General features: G+C 28.2%; 1 protein-coding gene across 1 annotated transcript in view; it reads left to right on the top strand.

The window, feature by feature from the left end:
• Nucleotides 1-216: 216 nt before the first annotated feature.
• LOC111688764 (protein cueball) overlaps nt 217-18,642 on the top strand; it is a 22,323-nt gene continuing 3,897 nt past the window's right edge. Inside the window, exons 1-2 of the mRNA XM_023451275.2 lie at nt 217-713; nt 16,813-18,166. Coding sequence (XP_023307043.2) covers nt 644-713; nt 16,813-18,166 — 1,424 coding nt within the window. The 5' untranslated portion in view covers nt 217-643. The remainder of the gene's footprint in view (nt 714-16,812; nt 18,167-18,642) is intronic.

Here is an 18,642-nt window from a genome sequence, read left to right as displayed (position 1 = left end):
AATATTAGCTAAAAAAAACTTAACAAATAACTAGACTAATGCAAAAAAGCTAATAAAAACTGGTGAAACAAATATTACTTAGACTAGTTGTTAGAGAAAAGTACTATTTTTTTTTGGAATTTGTACCCTTTTAAAAATTTATGTTACCATGTCTGACTTAAACAAAAATTTTACAAATATGTATCAGCTGTTTTTTAAGTGTGATGGTAAAATTTATTTTGAGGTTGGTAGTGATTGATATAAACTCGTCAGGTTCGTTTCGTGTGTTTGATTCCTACATTGTTTAGGCATTTTAATATACCATATTTAGTCGTTAAATAAGAAAAATTTGTTAAAGTTAACCATTAATTAACCAACGTGCCGCATGGTAAAAGTAAATAAAAATACGAACGGATATCATTCGCTCAAATATTAAAAAAAAATAAAACAACAAAATTATAAAAATAAAATATAAAGGTCATTTTAGTGTAAATTAATTTATGTATAATAAAGTGAAAGAGAAGTGAAAAGAAATTTTTGTATATATTTTAAATTAAAAAAAAGCAAAGTGTAAATTTTGCTTGAAAAATAAAGCAAAATATAAGAAAAGAATTAAAAGCAAATTGAAGTAAATGTTTAAACGTGTATATAAAATCCAGTAATTATGTTAAAAATGTTGAAATTTTCTATATTTTTAATGATTCTTTATGCACACTATGCACAGTGTCTGTGGGGTAAGTAGATTTTAAGACACTTTCCAACATTTTGCTTTTCTTTCTTATTGTTGTTTTTTTTTCCGCCGCTGCTATTATACAATCACATTATGACAACAAATGTTTAGGGTATAATATTATTTAATAATTACTGATGTAAACAAATTTGGAATATATGTATATATATTTTAATGTTTAACTCTAAATTTAAATTGTTTAATTCAAGTTTTTTTTTCTAAAAAATGTTTAATAATCAAATAAGATTCATTTGCCTAAAAGGTCTGCTGACATACAAACTAAAAGCTCATGTGAGAGTTTTTCATACATATTCTTTCTATATTCATCTGAATTTATTTACTTTTATAGCTAAATAAACTGCTACCAAACAATTTTAACTTATTATCTTATGTAATCAAATCTGTTTATATTAGATATACTAATTTTTTTTAAAGTTCTAAGGCAAAAAAACAAAATTTTGTCAAAGTCACTTGTGATTGATAAAAAAAGCGAAAAAATAAATGAAAAAAAAAAAAAACAACCACAATAACACCCCATATATACTACAACACCAGCAGTCTGACGGATGGACAGACGTACAAAAATACGTAGTAATCGTCGTCGTGCAAGGTATTTTTTGCATACGTTTTGTGTATTGTTTCTTTCAGCATAAAAAATATTAATTAGTTAGATTTAAAAAATATATATTTTTGGAAAAGCAACAATAACAATTTTGTTGTTTTTGTTTTGCATTTATCACCGCTTTAAATTAAGCACATTGGTCCTCGTGTTATTTTTCAATATAACAGTTGTATGTTTTGCAACAGAGATGTTAATAGTTCCATGTTGTTGTGAGAAAGTGTTGCCAATATTATGTTGTTTTAGTGTAATTTCTTTTATCGAGTTTGAGAGGAGTGCTTTATTTAAATGTTATTGTTGTTTTAATTTTGTACCTTTACGTTTTAATGTTATAACTAGGGTTCTATAAATCGACTTTCGAATAATCGAACAATCGACTTTTTGTAAAAAAAGTCGAAAAGTCGAAGTCGCCTACTTTATTCCAAAAAAGTCGATAACTCAACTATCGTCTATGAAAAAAGTCGAAAAGTCGACTTTGTAAATAAAAGTCGAAAAGTCTGATAAAGTCGAAAAAAGTCCAAAGAAGTCGAAAAAAATCTGAAAAAGTTGAAAATAGTCGAAAAGTCAGAAAAAGTCGAAATTGTCGGAAAAAGTCGAAAATTGTCGAAAAGTCGGAAAAGTTGAAAAGTCGGAAAAAGTCGACTATTTATACAATATTTAAAGTCGAAAAATCGACTTTGATCCCTTTGTGATACCATTATCTTTCGGATATTGACCTCCGATAGATCCGATAAGTCATGCAGAAAATAGCTGCCTAGCAGACCCCTCTTTTTCCTCTTCATTCTGATAGCTCCTGCAGAAGTCATTACTGAGTAAGTTCAGTCTTTTTGCATGAAGTCCGAAAGGCCAGTAGCCAGTTACCACTGCCGTTAAGTTCCGTAGATTAACTCTCGCAATATAGAAAAGGGTTTGGAATCTCTGTGGGTTGTAAGATTTTCACATGATCTTTGCCTGTCTACAGGTGGCCTCATTCGTCCATCTGCATTGCGAAAGCTCATATAGGTTTTCACGTATCTAGCGTTTTCAGATTGAAAGCGGTATAAGGGTTTAGACGGTTTGGCGATGCAAAAGTCGATTTTCTCAGGGATCTCTCCTAGACAATTGAGAATGGTAGAGTGACCCGACTGAATCATATGCCACATACCAATTGTATTGAGTCTAATGGCCGCATTGAGGTATGCTCTCTTGCGCGGGAGGAACCTAACTTGGCAACAGAGTCCGCGATGGTATTATAAGGAATTTGTTGATATCCTGGAATCTAATACAGTGTTATTTTGGAGTGTTTCGCCATCTCGTTAAGGGATGTCCGGCATTCTAAGACTATGTTTGATGTCGTGTAGACACCACTTAGAACCTTAAGGGCTGCCTGACTGTCGGTATAAATTCGAATATTAGCACCGTATATTCGATAAAACCTGAGACAATTTGCTGCCCGTTTTATGGCTGATATTCTCTGAAAAGCTTCTATAAAAAGACGGTTTGGCGATGTCGATAGTCGATATTGTCATGGATCTCTCCAATTGAGAATGGTAGAGTGACCTGACTGAATCATATGCCACATACCAATTGTATTGAGTCTAATGGCCGCGTTAAGGGCAAACTCTTGAGCCACTAGATCAATAGGTAGCCATCATGACTAAAGGAGACTTTAATGGGGTGGTGCGAAGGGCGCCGTTATCAACAATGCTGATGTTCGAAGGATTTCCTTTTTCACTTTTACGGTGTGAGTCCTTTTGTACAGACTTTCACCACACAAGTGCACAATAGTATGAGCCAATTACCAATTGCTCTATTACACGAGTAAAAATGTGATAAATATGCACCAAAAAAATATTTCTTTATAGATATTCAGATCTTAAGTTTTTGACAACAAATATACAGGATTTTAAGGACTGCTTTATGTACTATAATACCACTTTAACGGAACCACGACCCCAAGAAGGACAAATTTAAAGACTAAGAAACAACTTTTAATAGTATATATTTAATTTCTGAAAGTGAAAAGAGATAGCAATTCTAAATTTAGGTGAATAAATGTATTTTTGTATAAATTATATTTCTTCTGAATTTTATTGTTTGGTAATCGTTTTGAAGAGAATTATGGACGTGAGAGATCATCAAGTTATCTTTTTTTTATACACAGAGAAAACAAAACAGTTTGTTTTGGAAAAAATAAAAAAATATGCAACATATGCTATAAAAATGTTAGAAATATGCAAATATATGCATTTTAAAGCAAAATATGCAATTTATGCATTTATTTATAACAAAATATGCAACAACAAATCGATGCCATTTTGTAGCAAATTCTTTGATTCGAAAAGAAAACTAGTTTAAAGTTATTTTGAGTTACTGACTACAAACCTGCATTTGCATAGAAATCCTTGCCCCGGTTATAATTTAGTTTGCTTTCTAATTTCTTTCTATAACTAGTTCTAATCGAAATATTTTTTGTCGCAAATTCTCTACTATATTTGTCATAGGTCTTATCAGTAATATCAATAGTTATTACGCCTTTAGGTATAGCATGTTATCAACATATATTATATTTTAGCTTAAAGTTTTAATTGTTTTCATATTTCAATTTCAGACTAATTTTTGTTATAAATAAATTTAAAAGTTATTCATCAGACAATTTTAATAAATAGGGATTTTAAATATCAATTAACTACATTATATGTATTGTATATTTTAATAACTAAAGTTTTTTTAGTCTACGTGTTTTTTTAAAAGAATTTTTTTTTTGACAATAAACTTGCGTTCATGATCTATGTTATAAAAAAATTTTGAATTGTTTGACATTGTACTAATGCATTTTTATAGACATATTCAATAATTTAAGACTTTATTATCTGTAAAAATATAAATATACATATATTTATAGAGTTCTTTATCAATTACCCAATATAATTAAGTATTGTATTATAAATTAGTTCAAATGTCAATATGAAAAACACTGAAATAACCAGAATTATAATATACAATTTAAGTATACATCGATAACGAAAAAAATTTAATAAATTTCTTTTTATTCAGTATTTTTAAATAGATTTAGAAACTCTCCGGGAAACATTATATATATATATGAAACTATTTCTATTACGATTGTTTTTCTTAAAAAAAAAAAAAACTAAAAATCTAGTCATATTCCCAAAAAATATGCCTGAAATTTGTATTATATACGTCAGAAAGTCTATTCCAATAGTACGAATGAGACTTTGTGCGTTTTAAATATTTAAACATTTAAAATCCTAATTACACACATAATATTATTAAACAATTGAAATAACACGTTTTTCCGGTTATTCACCCTTTTCAGTTGTAATGCAAAATGTTCTATGTATGTTACAAACAATTCAAAACACGTTTTTAATTGAATGAACGTTTAATAATTAACTCTATTTTTCCCGCCTATTTTGTAAATTTAAAAAATCTTGGTAGTTATTTTGAAAAATAGCTTGAATGTTTGGCAATAAACATTTTAATAGAGGTTTTGAATTTAGTATTTTATATATTTACTAGCTAAACGCGTTCTTAAGTTTGGCCTCTATTTCTATTTTTGTACAGACTTTTAAAGTTTTATACTCAGGCGTATGCTATCAGACAAACATAAACAGATAACAATCAGTTCAGAAGCATACATTTAAAATAATATAAACAATTACAAGCAAAATCTTTTTATTTATTAAAAAATAAACCTTTGTACATATATGACAAACACAAATTTTGCTTACTATTGCGCTCTTCGACATTTGAAACTTGTAAACTTATTTTTTATTTTGTTTTGTTTTCAATTTCTTTTATTTTTCTTTTTTATTTTCTAAAGTTTGCGCATTTGTATCTAATACTTTAACTAACAGCCGGCCGGTGGTGGTAGTAAAATCCATTCATCGCCATTATCGCTATTTGTTTGGTCACGTAGACCATGTGCTAATGCTTTGCAATATCCAGACATTGTAGTATATAATGAATTGAATGCATACCGTACACTAAAAATTTGTAACATTTTCGATTGGTTTTTTATATTTTAAACGGCTGAAATTTATTTTTAGCATAACATTAACATAAAAAAAGTTGACATGGGGACACTATATTTATTTATCATAAAAAAACTTGTTTGTCATCTAATACATAAATTATTAAGATTTTCTTTCATGTTAAGTTCTAGCCAGAGCATAAATAATTCATAGTTTTGCAACAACTTCCGTTATTTTTGGAGTTGGGAAAGTTTTTTTTCTGTGATTAGATTTTAAAACTTCTCAAAGCTTTGTCAGAAAATGTAGAAAATGTTTTGCCATTGTTGTCTGGTATTATTGTTAGAAAAGTATTAATTATATGAAAAGAAACTTATCTATTTCTATACAAAAACATTACCAGAATCTGATGACTTTTCTATAGAAAAAGAGTGTTCAGAATCAGATCCCTTTTGCAATTGAAGTCTAGTATCATTGTTAGAAAAGCATTAATTCTATAAACAGAAACTGATGTCTTTCTATACAAAAAGATTGCCAAAATCTGATGATTTTTCTATAGGAAAAAGATACAAATCTCTTATCAATAGAAAAAAGTGATAAAAATCTGATCATTTGTTTGAACTATAAAACCCCTTTTTCCTACATATAAGAGATGAGATTCTGATCACCCCTGCTTATGCGCAGCATTGTGTTGGAACTAGAAAAATATTTTGTGGGAAGGAGGATAGAGGGAGTAGCTGATTCGTATTTTTTCTATAGATAAGAGATCAGAATTTGATAACTTCTGATGACTTTTCTATACTGAAAGAGGGCTTCAGAATCATATTACTTTTCTTTAGAATCTTTGGAAAAAAATAAGAATCTAATCACTTATAATAAAAAAGTAGTGATCAGAATCTGATTATTTATCTGAACAAAAAAAAAATACTTTTATTGATAGGAGATGAGATTGATTAAGCCGACTTTACACGATCACATAAGTAATATGATCTTTCAAAATTTTGTGTAGATGAGTACGGATGGGATCGTCTAAACGCAATATGTAATAAAACCATCACACATTGAGAGAAGGATGGAAAATTTGACAGTCGTATGGCTGTCTTCATTTTTTGAAATGATTAAAAAAACAAGCAGGTCGCTTTAGGCACAAAGTATACAGAGATGTCACTTTTGACATTTGAAAAAGTCTAAAATCAGCTTTTGTTTGATTATGAAATTGTTTGGTAAGAAGAGGTATATAAAATACAGCTAAAAAAAACATTGAATTCGTTTTGTGCGAAAGAGAGGGAAATAGCTTTTTGCTCGTGATATCTCTGTATACCCTGTGCTTTAGGTCAGGGATGTATTTGTATGTAATCACATACAAAAAATTTAAACAGCTGTTTAGTTTATGGACTAGCCTATGAAATCGTCTTTAGAATACTTTAAGATTTATTAGATGGATTCTACTATATACTTGACTAATTTATGATCTAAAGTCTTGATTCGAAACATTTTCCTATGTTGCTAATTTATATTTATAATTAATTGCACTGCTAAAAAAAAATTAAATGAAGTGTGTTAAAAGATTCGTTGCAGCAAGTTATAATCATCTTAAAATGTTTGTTATCAGTTGTTATATGCACATGTGAAATTCAATTGTTTAAAGTGATTTTTTGTTAAAGTCCCCATGGCACCATTGAATTCTTTTTTAGTAATAATTTGTTGAAATTGGTTCTTGTAGTTATCTTTAATGTTCATAGGAGTTTGCGGTTTTCGAATAGTAAAGAATATATAGTATACATCCTATACTCACCTTAAAGTATAGAAATCGGCACAGAATTACTTTCTGATTTGATTTAGCTATGCCCGTTTGTGTGATCATGTAAAGTGCATGCGTTCGCTACAGGTCCCAAACTTTAAGATAATTTAATGAAATTTCACACAAAATGGTTAAAATCGGTTCATTATTTCGCTTAGCCTCCATACAATCGTACCCCCTGAATAAGGGTTTTGGACTTATAATAATATTAAATTTTATATTATGTCAAAAAAATAAGCAAAACTTAATTTCATATAAGTCTAAACGATGATCAGACCACATTTGATCCTAGCCCATATTTACGCCTACTCACCTATGAGTCCTCTTGAATAAAATCGACTATACATTCATATTTGTTTATTATTTCATTACACTAAATTTAAAATGGGATATATAGAAAAGTGAATAGTTTTTGATCTATATTTTATTATAGAAAAGTTTTTCTATTAGTTTTATTTCTTATAGAACAGATCCTAACCTGTATTTCTCCTATAGAAAAGTGATCAGATTCCTATCAGTTTTTTTTTTCTTTATCAACTTCTTCCCATAGAAAATTTTGAGATTTTTATCATTTTTCACCTACAGAAATGTGAACAGATTTCAAATAAGACTTTTTCTACAGAAAAGCTTTTATGACCTTCTTTTGAGGTTTTTATAACTTTTCTTCTACAGGTTATGTTTCCCATAGAAAAGAGATCAGATTCTGGCACAATTTTCTTAAAGAAAAACTATCAGTTTCCGATCATCTTTTCTGTTCATATTTTCCTATAGAAATGTGATTTCTGATCATCTAGAAAAGTGATGAATTTCTGATCCCCTTTTTCTATAGAAAAGTGGTGAGTTTCTGAAACTTTTTTCCTTAAGAAGTTAATTTCATAAAGACAAATTATTCTGATCTTCTAAAAAAGTGGTGAAAAAAGTTATCAGTTTCTAATCATGTTTTCGTAACGGAAAGTGTTAAGTTTTTGATCATATTTCCCTATGAAAAAGTTGTGATATTCTGAAATTCGTCTCCTTCAGAATCAAATTTTCTAATGTAAAAATTTCAGTTTCTAATAATATTTTCATTTAGGATAGAGATTAGTTTCTGATCAACTTTTCGTATGGAAAAGTGGTTAGTTTCTGAAATTCGTCTCCTTCAGAAGCTAATTTTCTGATAAAAGTTTCAGTTTCTAATCATATTTTCCTATAGCGATCAGATAATGATCACTACTTTCGTAACGAAAAACTTTAAGTTTTTTTCATATTTTTCTATAGAAGAATGGCGAGTTTCTGATTATCCTTTTCTAATGAAATTATTTAAATAAAAAAACATTATCAGTTTCTGATAATCTTGGTGAGTATTTGATCATATTTTCATATAGATAAATGATTTGTTCTAAACAATTTTTTTCAATTTCTTATAATCTTTTTCTGGGAAAAGAGATAAGTTCTGATCATATATTCCTATAGAAATGTCATCAGTCTCTGTTCATATTTGTCTATAAAAATATGATCAGTCTCTTTTTCATATTTGATCACCTTATATTTGATCATCTATTGCTATAGAAAAGTGTGAGTATTTGATAATATTTTCATTCAGGGAAGTGATCACATTCTGATCATATTTTTCTCTAGAGAAGTCAACACTTTCTGATCATCTTTTTCTGTAGAAAAAAGATCACTTTCTAAAATATGAAACTGATAAATTTTCTTAAGGACTCACTTTTATTTAAGAAAATTGTGATTAGGAACTGATCACCTTTTCCTAAAGGGAAAATAGATAAGTTTACAATAATCTTTTTTTTTGTAGAAAAGTGATCAGATTTTCATATTTTTTTTTGGAAGTGATCAGATAACTCTAATTAATTGTAATCCAATCTTTTTTCTTAATTTCTAGTTTATTTTTCAAGCGTGCGTCATATTATTGTGGCGTTATTTTCAATTTCAAATGACGCTTTTCAATTTTATTAAAAAAAAAACTCAAAATATACTTCTTTTTAAAAACGTGTACTGTATTTGTGAATAATCAAAAAACTTGTTATGGTACTTTTTTTGCAAATAAAAACTGTTAATTACTTTTTTTATGAGAAAAAAAAAAAAAAATAATTACGTAAAAATTTCTGTATATGATAAAATTGTAATACAATTATAATATTGTTTTAAGAAAATCAATAAAATAATTAAGTTATTAATATTTTTCTATTAAAATAATTGTTATTAATTTCTTTTTATTACCTTTAAAATATTTTAATCTATTTTTTTTGTGTAAAACTAGTTAAATATTTATAATTTTTGCCAACATTTTACGCATCAATAATTCATTGACCTTAATAGTAAAATAACACACTCACACATAAACATGAGGTCAATGTAATCGAAAAAGCACAAAAACATATTTTAAACAAAAAACAAACTATTTTTTTTTACCAGTTTGGTTTATTAAGACGTGTTTATTTCTATTTTATTATATCCCAATTAAATAAATAACATAAAAAAATAATTGTTTCGTTTTAAATACAAGAAGGTTAAAATTTATTTAAAAAAAACTTTTAACGGGCTCATAAAGTAACAGATAAATTACTACAAACAAACTCTAAGTTTGTATTTATTTGATTAACCTTTGTGAAACCAGGGATAACTTTCACATTTTTGCTTAGAATATTATTAAAAGCTCAGTTAGTTTCTACGTTCCGTGATGATTGCTTTTTTTGCCTTACGGCAACCTGTGTTAAGACTCACTTAGTTTCTACGTTCCGTTTCATGACGGATCAGTTGATTTGTGTTTTTCATACAAAAAGTAAATCGCAACCTTAAGGTCGAAGTAAAGACTTAAGGTTCAGTTAGTTTGAAAGTTCCGTAACGTTTCCGTTCTGTGACGTTCCGTTGACTGTTTATGTGTAGTTAGTTTATACGTAAGAACGTAGCAGCGTATAAGAAGTACATTAATTTTAATGTTTAATTTTAAATTATTTCAATTAATCGTAGTAATTAAAATTTTTTGGATGTACATTATTTTTAAAACATTAATATCACTGTTGTTTTCTTGTTTACATCTTTTTTGTATTTTATGTCAGCTGTTTATAGCTGTCACTTAACGTTGCGGATTGAATTCTAGTTTCTACAGGTTCATCCGCAATGCAACTTCAACGTTACGGCCAAACTAACGACTTACACAGGTTTTCGTAAGCCAAATACGAATCAGCTGATTCATCACGGAACGGAACGTAGAGACTAACTGAGCCTTTACACAGGTTTCCGTAAGGCAAAAACATATTTTATGATTCATCACGGAACGGAACGAAGAATCTAACGAATCTAATAAGCATTAAGCTGTTGTCTATCGGAGTTTTTGTATGAAAAATACAAATCAGCTGATTCGTCAGAGTGCGTAGAAATTGATACGGGTTTTATTAGGGTTAATAACAACCAGACAAATACAGAGTCAATAGTTTTTTTTGTCTTAAAGTCAATAACATTTTGACCTACAAAATTGTTTATAAACAAATTATGTTTAGTTTTTAATTTTTTTTATAATTGCTGTTAAAGTGACAGCAATGCATTAAAATAATTAATATTTATTTTTTTTGTTTCTTTAAAAAACACTTTTGTTTATTATACCCTACTATAGTGGGGAGGGTCTTATGCGTTTGTTTTGATGTCCGTAACACCCTTAAACGGCTCACAATCTCTTTCTGAGTCTATTAAGCTATGTTCGTCCGTATGTAAAACTTGTAAGAAATGTTCACTATAATTTGTTGATATTTGGCACAAGGACTAAGGCATAAAACAACCATACCTTCCGCAGAGGGCTTTTGAATTAAGAATGATCTTACAAGTTTTAGCATCTTAACAAAAATCGGCAGAACTTAGTTTTATAAAAGATTTATACTGGCGTTTTCGTAATGATTGGGCTTCATTTATTTTCTTCCAGTAAAAATAAAACAAAGTACTTCCAAAAGAATAACATTTATCACTGCTTCAAAAGTGGCACTAAATGAATTTATTTACCTTCTGTGGAAGTGATGTTTATTGACTTCCAAAGAAGCGAAAAGAATCCAAATTTGTTTAGTATTGAAGCTATATTTTTTGTATTGGAGTTGATTGATATTTATTAATGTTAATATTATTTAAGTCAAATTATTTGTATTCTCTAATACTACAATTTCACTTCCTAAAAAATAACATAAAAATTACTTCCTGGGAATGACTTCAAATACAGTTAATTTTTTTTAATAAAAAGAACACTCACTATTTCAGATCTTTTTCAGTACTTTCATGGAATAAATACTACCTTTTTCGCTTCTTTGTAAGTTCTTTTTTGCTGGGTTCTACTTCTTGTGGGCTTCCTTGGAAGTTCCTTTTTTGTTAGGATTAATAACGCGATAAAATTCTGCATAAATAAATTTCATGTAGACGTAAATTCATAGGTCCATATTTACCGTTTCCCCCATATAACCCCTTCTTTTAAAAAATCCCTTTCTTTGTCAACAAAAAGTAAAAATATTACAGAATTAAGGTAAAAGAACAAATTAAAAAATATCCACATTTTAAATATACCGATGTAGGCTTTCATAGGGTCGGTCATGCCCGTCAATATATACATTTTTGTATGTTTTTTGTTGTATTTATCAAAAATAAATGTGTTTTAACCTTAAAACTTAAAACTTAAGTTTTTTTCTTTGTATTTACAAAGTAGTTATTTGTTGTTAGTTATAACTAATAACCCAGATCAAACCGAAAACACCTTTATTTGTAAAATTTGTTATATCATCTGAAAGCCCAATCTGCAGGCTTTTAAATAAAGTTTTAACTTCTGTTAGATATCTTACTCTAAGGCTAAAATATATGTCAATAAATAAATTATCTAAATCCATTTTTTTATTAAAGTTTCGACTAGTTTTCTTAGATTTTTTGGGGTTTGCAACGTTTGCTAGGGCAGATTGTATACCGCTTATAAAATTGTTAAATTACTTTGATCTTAAATAGTAGATTTAAAAGTAAACTTTACAGTATTTAAAACATAATCTAAAATCATTCCTGACAGTACTTTTTACTAGACCTGAATTTGCTATATTTGCAAGATTTACTAGGGTTGTTTGTTATATAGATTTCATAACGCTAATAACGTAAAATTACTTTGGCAATGAAGAGCAGATAAAAAAAATTCCTATTTTCGAAACTTTACAACACTCAAAGATAATTTAAAATCATTCTTCAAAGTACATTTTCCAGGCATGGTAAATATGCAAGATAGGTTGGTTAATGATGAAATACTTTTAAATATCATAATAAGGCTAATATAGTAATAATTTTGTAATTAAATAATCTAAATTAAAACCTTTTTAAAAGCAATTCGTTTTAAGCAGTTAATTACTTGACAAATACTATACATAATGGTTTATTAATAATTATTATTAAAAATTTTAAATAAACTATATATTTACCAATCTAATTCCTAATTGTATTATTCATTTTAGTATAAAAAAGTTATTAACATTTTAGAAGGTTATTTAAAATCTTTTTTTAAGGAACTTTAATAACAAAACCAAAAAAAAAAACACTCTAAAGTGAAAGTTGTTTCAGTTTCCCTACATCTACTATTTATCACTGTAACAATTTATTAAGTAGTCTTTTTTCATTGTTTTAAATAATCACAACAATATAACAATATTTATATATATTTGTTGTTGTTGTTTTTTTTTCAAACTTTACGGAACTTTATTAAGATTTAGTACGAGTGTTTATACTTATATAGGTAATGATATTTCCGCAATGTGAAAAAATTTAGTTTAAATCTTTTATTTTTTTTTATATGAATATTTTTTTCGAGAAACTTGTTGTATTCACCTGTATTCGTAATATATTTAAATGCATTGAAATTAAAACATCTGTTTGCAAACACGAATCATTTCCAAATGAAAAGATTTATTTGTTTAATGATATAAATAAAAACATTCCTTAACCCTTTTTAGTTTTTTTGCGCTGAGATTTGGTTGTTTCCTTTCCAAAGACCAATTTAAGAGGGCCTGAAATTGAATTGTCTAAATATCTATTCTATATGTATGTTTATACGGAAATATTGACTTCTCTCAGAGCCCTATAATCTATTTTTGTTGTATACCAGACCGAATGTCTATACTCTGGACTTTAGTCTGATTTTGAGTCTGTACTTAAGCATTTTCTTAAATTTTGTTTATAGACTAAAATGTAGTCCAGTCTATAGTGAAGTGACTAATCTCGAGTCTATAGTCTAGTCTATAGTCTAGTCTATAGTCTAGTCTATAATCTAGTCTATAGTCTAGTCTATAGTCTAGTCTATAGTCTAGTCTATAGTCTAGTCTATAATCTAGTCTATAGTCTAGTCGATAGTCTAGTCTATAGTCTAGTCTACAGTCTAGTCTACAGTCTAGTCTACAGTCTAGTCTATAGTCTAGTCTATAGTCTAGTCTATAGTCTAGTCTATAGTCTAGTCTATAGTCTAGTCTATAGTCTAGTCTATAGTCTAGTCTATAGTCTAGTCTATAGTCTAGTCTATAGTCTAGTCTATAGTCTAGTCTATAGTCTAGTCTATAGTCTAGTCTATAGTCTAGTCTATAGTCTAGTCTATAGTCTAGTCTATAGTCTAGTCTATAGTCTAGTCTATAGTCTAGTCTATAGTCTAGTCTATAGTCTAGTCTATAGTCTAGTCTATAGTCTAGTCTATAGTCTAGTCTATAGTCTAGTCTATAGTCTAGTCTATAGTCTAGTCTATAGTCTAGTCTATAGTCTAGTCTATAGTCTAGTCTATAGTCTAGTCTATAGTCTAGTCTATAGTCTAGTCTATAGTCTAGTCTATAGTCTAGTCTATAGTCTAGTCTATAGTCTAGTCTATAGTCTAGTCTATAGTCTAGTCTATAGTCTAGTCTAAAGTCTGGTCTATAGCATGGTCTAAAGTCTGGTCTATAGTCTAATCTATTATCTAGTCTATAGTCTAGTCTATAGTTTAGTCTATAGTCTAGAGTTTAGTTTTTATAGTTCATTTATATAATTTTGTCTTAAACAACGACTGATAGATGAATTCTTTCAACATGCCCTATATTAGCAAAAAGGGTTAAGTCAACAACTTATTTAATTGATTTTGGTTTACTGTAAATATTATAGTAAAACAAATTTTTATTTTATTTTAATATATTTTAAAAAACTTTTTTTCAGTTTTTTTACGGCATGACAAAAATTCCATAATATTTCAATGCATACATACATAAACATATATGTATTTTATTTATTTAATTTATTTTTATTTTGTGGGGGCCAGTGCAAAAAGTAATGACGTATTTTTCTCTATATTTTTCTTCATTCATCATATGATAAGATTTTTAAGATGTTTTATCGCTTTAGTCACTATGTGTGTGTGTGTGCAGTGTGCACACACACACACACATAGATTATTATTGTTTATATGATAAATATGTATATAGAAAAGTTAAAAGTATGCAAACAAATTAACAAACGAGTATTTTTTTCACAATAATTTAATATGTAAATAGATGCGAGAGACAATTTGTAAGTTATTAAAAATTTATAATTAACTTTTAAATAATTTTTACGCTTTATAATGATTTCAATAATATAAAAAAAACTATTTACGCCTTCAATAATTTATTTATTTTTTTCTCGTTGTAAAATTTCAACATTTAGACCTTAACGCTTAATTTAAATTATTATTTTTTGTTAGTTTATTTGTTCTCTAGACCTTTTGGTTGTTCTCAGAAATGTTATTTTTTTTATTCTTAATAATCTATTTTAATCTGAAATGAAAAGTCAATAAATATCACGGTTCTTTTTCTAAAGGAATTTCATAAATTTGTTCATTAATTTTGACCTGGAACTTGTAGATTAAAAAAATTCTGTAAACAAATGAGTTCCGAGAATTTGCAAAAAAAAAAATACATTTACCTTGTTGGTAAATGTATATTTTATAATTATTATTGAATTCTATGTTTTATAAGTTCTTTGATAAGAATATTTATATTTTTACAATTATCTAATAATTTTTTAACGCAAAATTACAATTTAAATCAGTAATTGTTTAAAGTGTTGAAAAAAATATTGATGCACTAATAATAAGAAGTGTTATTTTCGTTTATGGTTAGAACTGGGGCAGGATCAAAATTGCTGATTTATTATTTTAGAATTAGGCCAGGACCAAAATTGCTGATTTACTTTTATAGGTTAGGGCAAAAGAATAGAATTAAATTTAATAGAGTATTTGATTTCATTTTGTTAAGTTAATTTAGTTATTTTAAATGTGTTTCTTAAAGGTTGCATTTGCCGCGATTTTTGTTATTACTATTTGGTAAAATTACTATAATTCTAGCAGTAACATCGATCAGAAGTTTGTAGATTTTTGTATTCTATACCTTGTTGTTGTATTTATCTATCTATCTATCTATCTATCTATCTATCTATCTATCTATCTATCTATCTATCTATCTATCTATCTATCTATCTATCTATCTATCTATCTATCTATCTATCTATCTATCAATCTATCAATCTATCAATCTATCATTCTATCAATATATCTATCTATCTATCTATCTATCTATCTATCTATCTATCTATCTATCTATCTATCTATCTATCTATCTATCTATCTATCTATCAATCTATCAATCTATCAATCTATCAATATATCTATCTATCTATCTATCTATCTATCTATCTATCTATCTATCTATCTATCTATCTATCTATCTATCTATCTATCTATCTATCTATCTATCTATCTATCTATCTATCTATCTATCTATCTATCTATCTATCTATCTATCTATCTATCAATCTATCAATCTATCAATCTATCAATATATCTCTATCTATCTATCTATCTATCTATCTATCTATCTATCTATCTATCTATCTATCTATCTATCTATCTATCTATCTATCTAACTATCTATCTATCTATCTATCTATCTATCTATCTATCTATCTATCTATCTATCTATCTATCTATCTATCTATCTATCTATCTATCTATCTATCTATCTATCTATCTATCTATCTATCTATCTATCTATCTATCTATCTATCTATCAATCTATCATTCTATCAATATATCTATCTATCTATCTATCTATCTATCTATCTATCTATCTATCTATCTATCTATCTATCTATCTATCTATCTATCTATCTATCTATCTATCTATCTATCTATCTATCTATCTATCTATCTATCTATCTGTCTATCTATCCATCTATCTATCTATCTATCTATCTATCTATCTATCTATCTATCTATCTATCTATCTATCTATCTATCTATCTATCTATCTATCTACATCTTCAATTGATGATCTAAATTATGCTGAACTCTGCATAATTGATTTAAATTAATATTAATAGGGAGTCAATTTAAGTTCTTTTAACAAGATTCCTGCACTATCAACAGTCTACACAATTAAAAAAATCAATAAAAAAACTAAACAGAAAAATCCACATTTGTCATAAATTAATCAAGAATATTTTATTTGTAGACCCTTTAGATAACTTAATGTAAACATGAATACGTGATCGTATCGATCAAATACTTTTAATTTGATAACTAGTAATAAGTCACATGTGATTTAGAAATTTCACAATATCACTTTCATTGACATTCAAACAACGAAATGAATGTCAAGAATTTTTTTTTTTTTGCAAAATGCGTATCTTTCTAATGAATTTTCTTATATCATTGCAGATTTTGCTGTAACCGCCAAAACAAAAATTGTATTTTATGATGAACATTGGCGAGAGATCACCACGTCTGCACATCAGTTTGATCAGTTATCGGCAATTGGTTTTGATGAAACCGAAGAAATTGTTTATTTTGCCGATCGTATGCATAATAATGGCAGCATATTCTCACTCAAAATACCCACAGAACAAAATGATCAACATATTATTGAGAAAATAGTGCAACGTACGCAAAAAGAAATAATTACTGGTATAGCTTATGATCCGCTCAATCGTAATGTTTATTGGGTTGATCAATTAAATCGTAAAATTCATTTTATCTCTATCGATGCCCAGGAAAACGATATTCCTAAAACGTTGTTGGATTTTTCAACCGAAGAATCGGTGCCGGATGGCATAGCTGTTGATATTTGCCGCCGTAAGATCTATTGGACAAATTCTAATTTCCATAATGCTTCCATAGAACGTATGGACTTAAATGGTGACAATCGTGAAGTTATCGTTAGTAAAGATCTTTATTTACCACGTGGTATAGTGGTAGATCAATTGTCGGATCGTATATTTTGGGTAGTCGATCAACAGGGCATGCATTTTACTGTTGAAAGTGCCCGTTTGGATGGTAGCGATCGTGAGATAATTGTTAAGGGTCTAGATAGTACACCCTCCAATTTGGCGGTAACAAAAGATTTAATATTCTGGACTGATCGCAGACATAATGCGGTATGGACGCACGTTAAACAGCCTAGCAAGAAGATAAATCAAACGGAGGAACAATACGAAGAAACCACTAAACCACAAATTGTTCTTAAACTCACCGAAACACCCAGTGGCATTGTGTCACGTTCACGTTACATGACAACGCTGCAAAACGATCAACACTGTTCGGGAGTGGTGAATAAAATCAAGCATCATCTTTTAAATAGCCCGCAAACAACAGTCATACGCAACATCACCGAGCAGCTTGTAGCAAAGCCAGACTATTGTCTGAACGGTGGTGAATATATACCACAAAGTGGCATTTGTATATGTAAAATTGGTTTCAAAGGTGCACGCTGTGAAACGAGCGAGTGTCATAATTATTGTGTACATGGTACCTGCACCATTTCCTCATCCTCTTTTCCCAAGTGTGCTTGTCAACGTGGTTTCTATGGCGAACGCTGTCAGGCTTATCGTTGTTCTGGCTACTGTTTCAACGAAGGCGTTTGTAAAATCGAAAGCAATGGTGAACCATCGTGTGAGTGTCCGGATAATTTCGATGGTCAACGTTGCGAGTTGAATTCAACAGAGATATGTTCGCTGTATTGTAGAATTTTAAAACATGAACCGGATGCGTATGCTCCATTTGGTTGTCATGATATGTAAGTTTTGTTGTTGTTAATTTGAATATTTGAAAGTTTTTAGGGCCAATCTTTAGGTGAAGGATTAGTTATCAAATTAAAATTAAACCCTCAAAGTTGTTTTTGAGTACTCAATTAGTTAATTTTGTTTGTTAGTTTAAGCGTGGTTTAAACTTGAGCAAAAAATGCCAAAGTGTAAACAGCTGATGCCAAAAAAAAAATTAACACAATTTTTATTAAAATAAACATAAAAATGTTTAATTTATCGTTTAGTTTAAATTATAGGGACTTCAAAATATATTTTTTGTTTTAAATTTAAGTTTTCATTAATTTTCATATTACATTTAGGGTTCTATAGTTGAAACGAAAAAGTCGACTTTTTGCATTTAGTTAACCCTTAAATGCTCATGGACTCGGATTTTGTTTAAAAAATTATATGATATGTAATTCTGTGATAAAAAATCATCTGCGTCATCATTTTTTTTTTTTTTAATTTT

The sequence above is a fragment of the Lucilia cuprina genome, chromosome 5 (genome assembly GCF_022045245.1).
Source record: "Lucilia cuprina isolate Lc7/37 chromosome 5, ASM2204524v1, whole genome shotgun sequence".
Taxonomy (NCBI): Eukaryota; Metazoa; Arthropoda; class Insecta; order Diptera; family Calliphoridae; genus Lucilia; species Lucilia cuprina.
The sequence above is the reverse complement of the archived record's forward strand: the minus strand, read 5'-3'. Positions and strand labels throughout refer to the sequence as shown.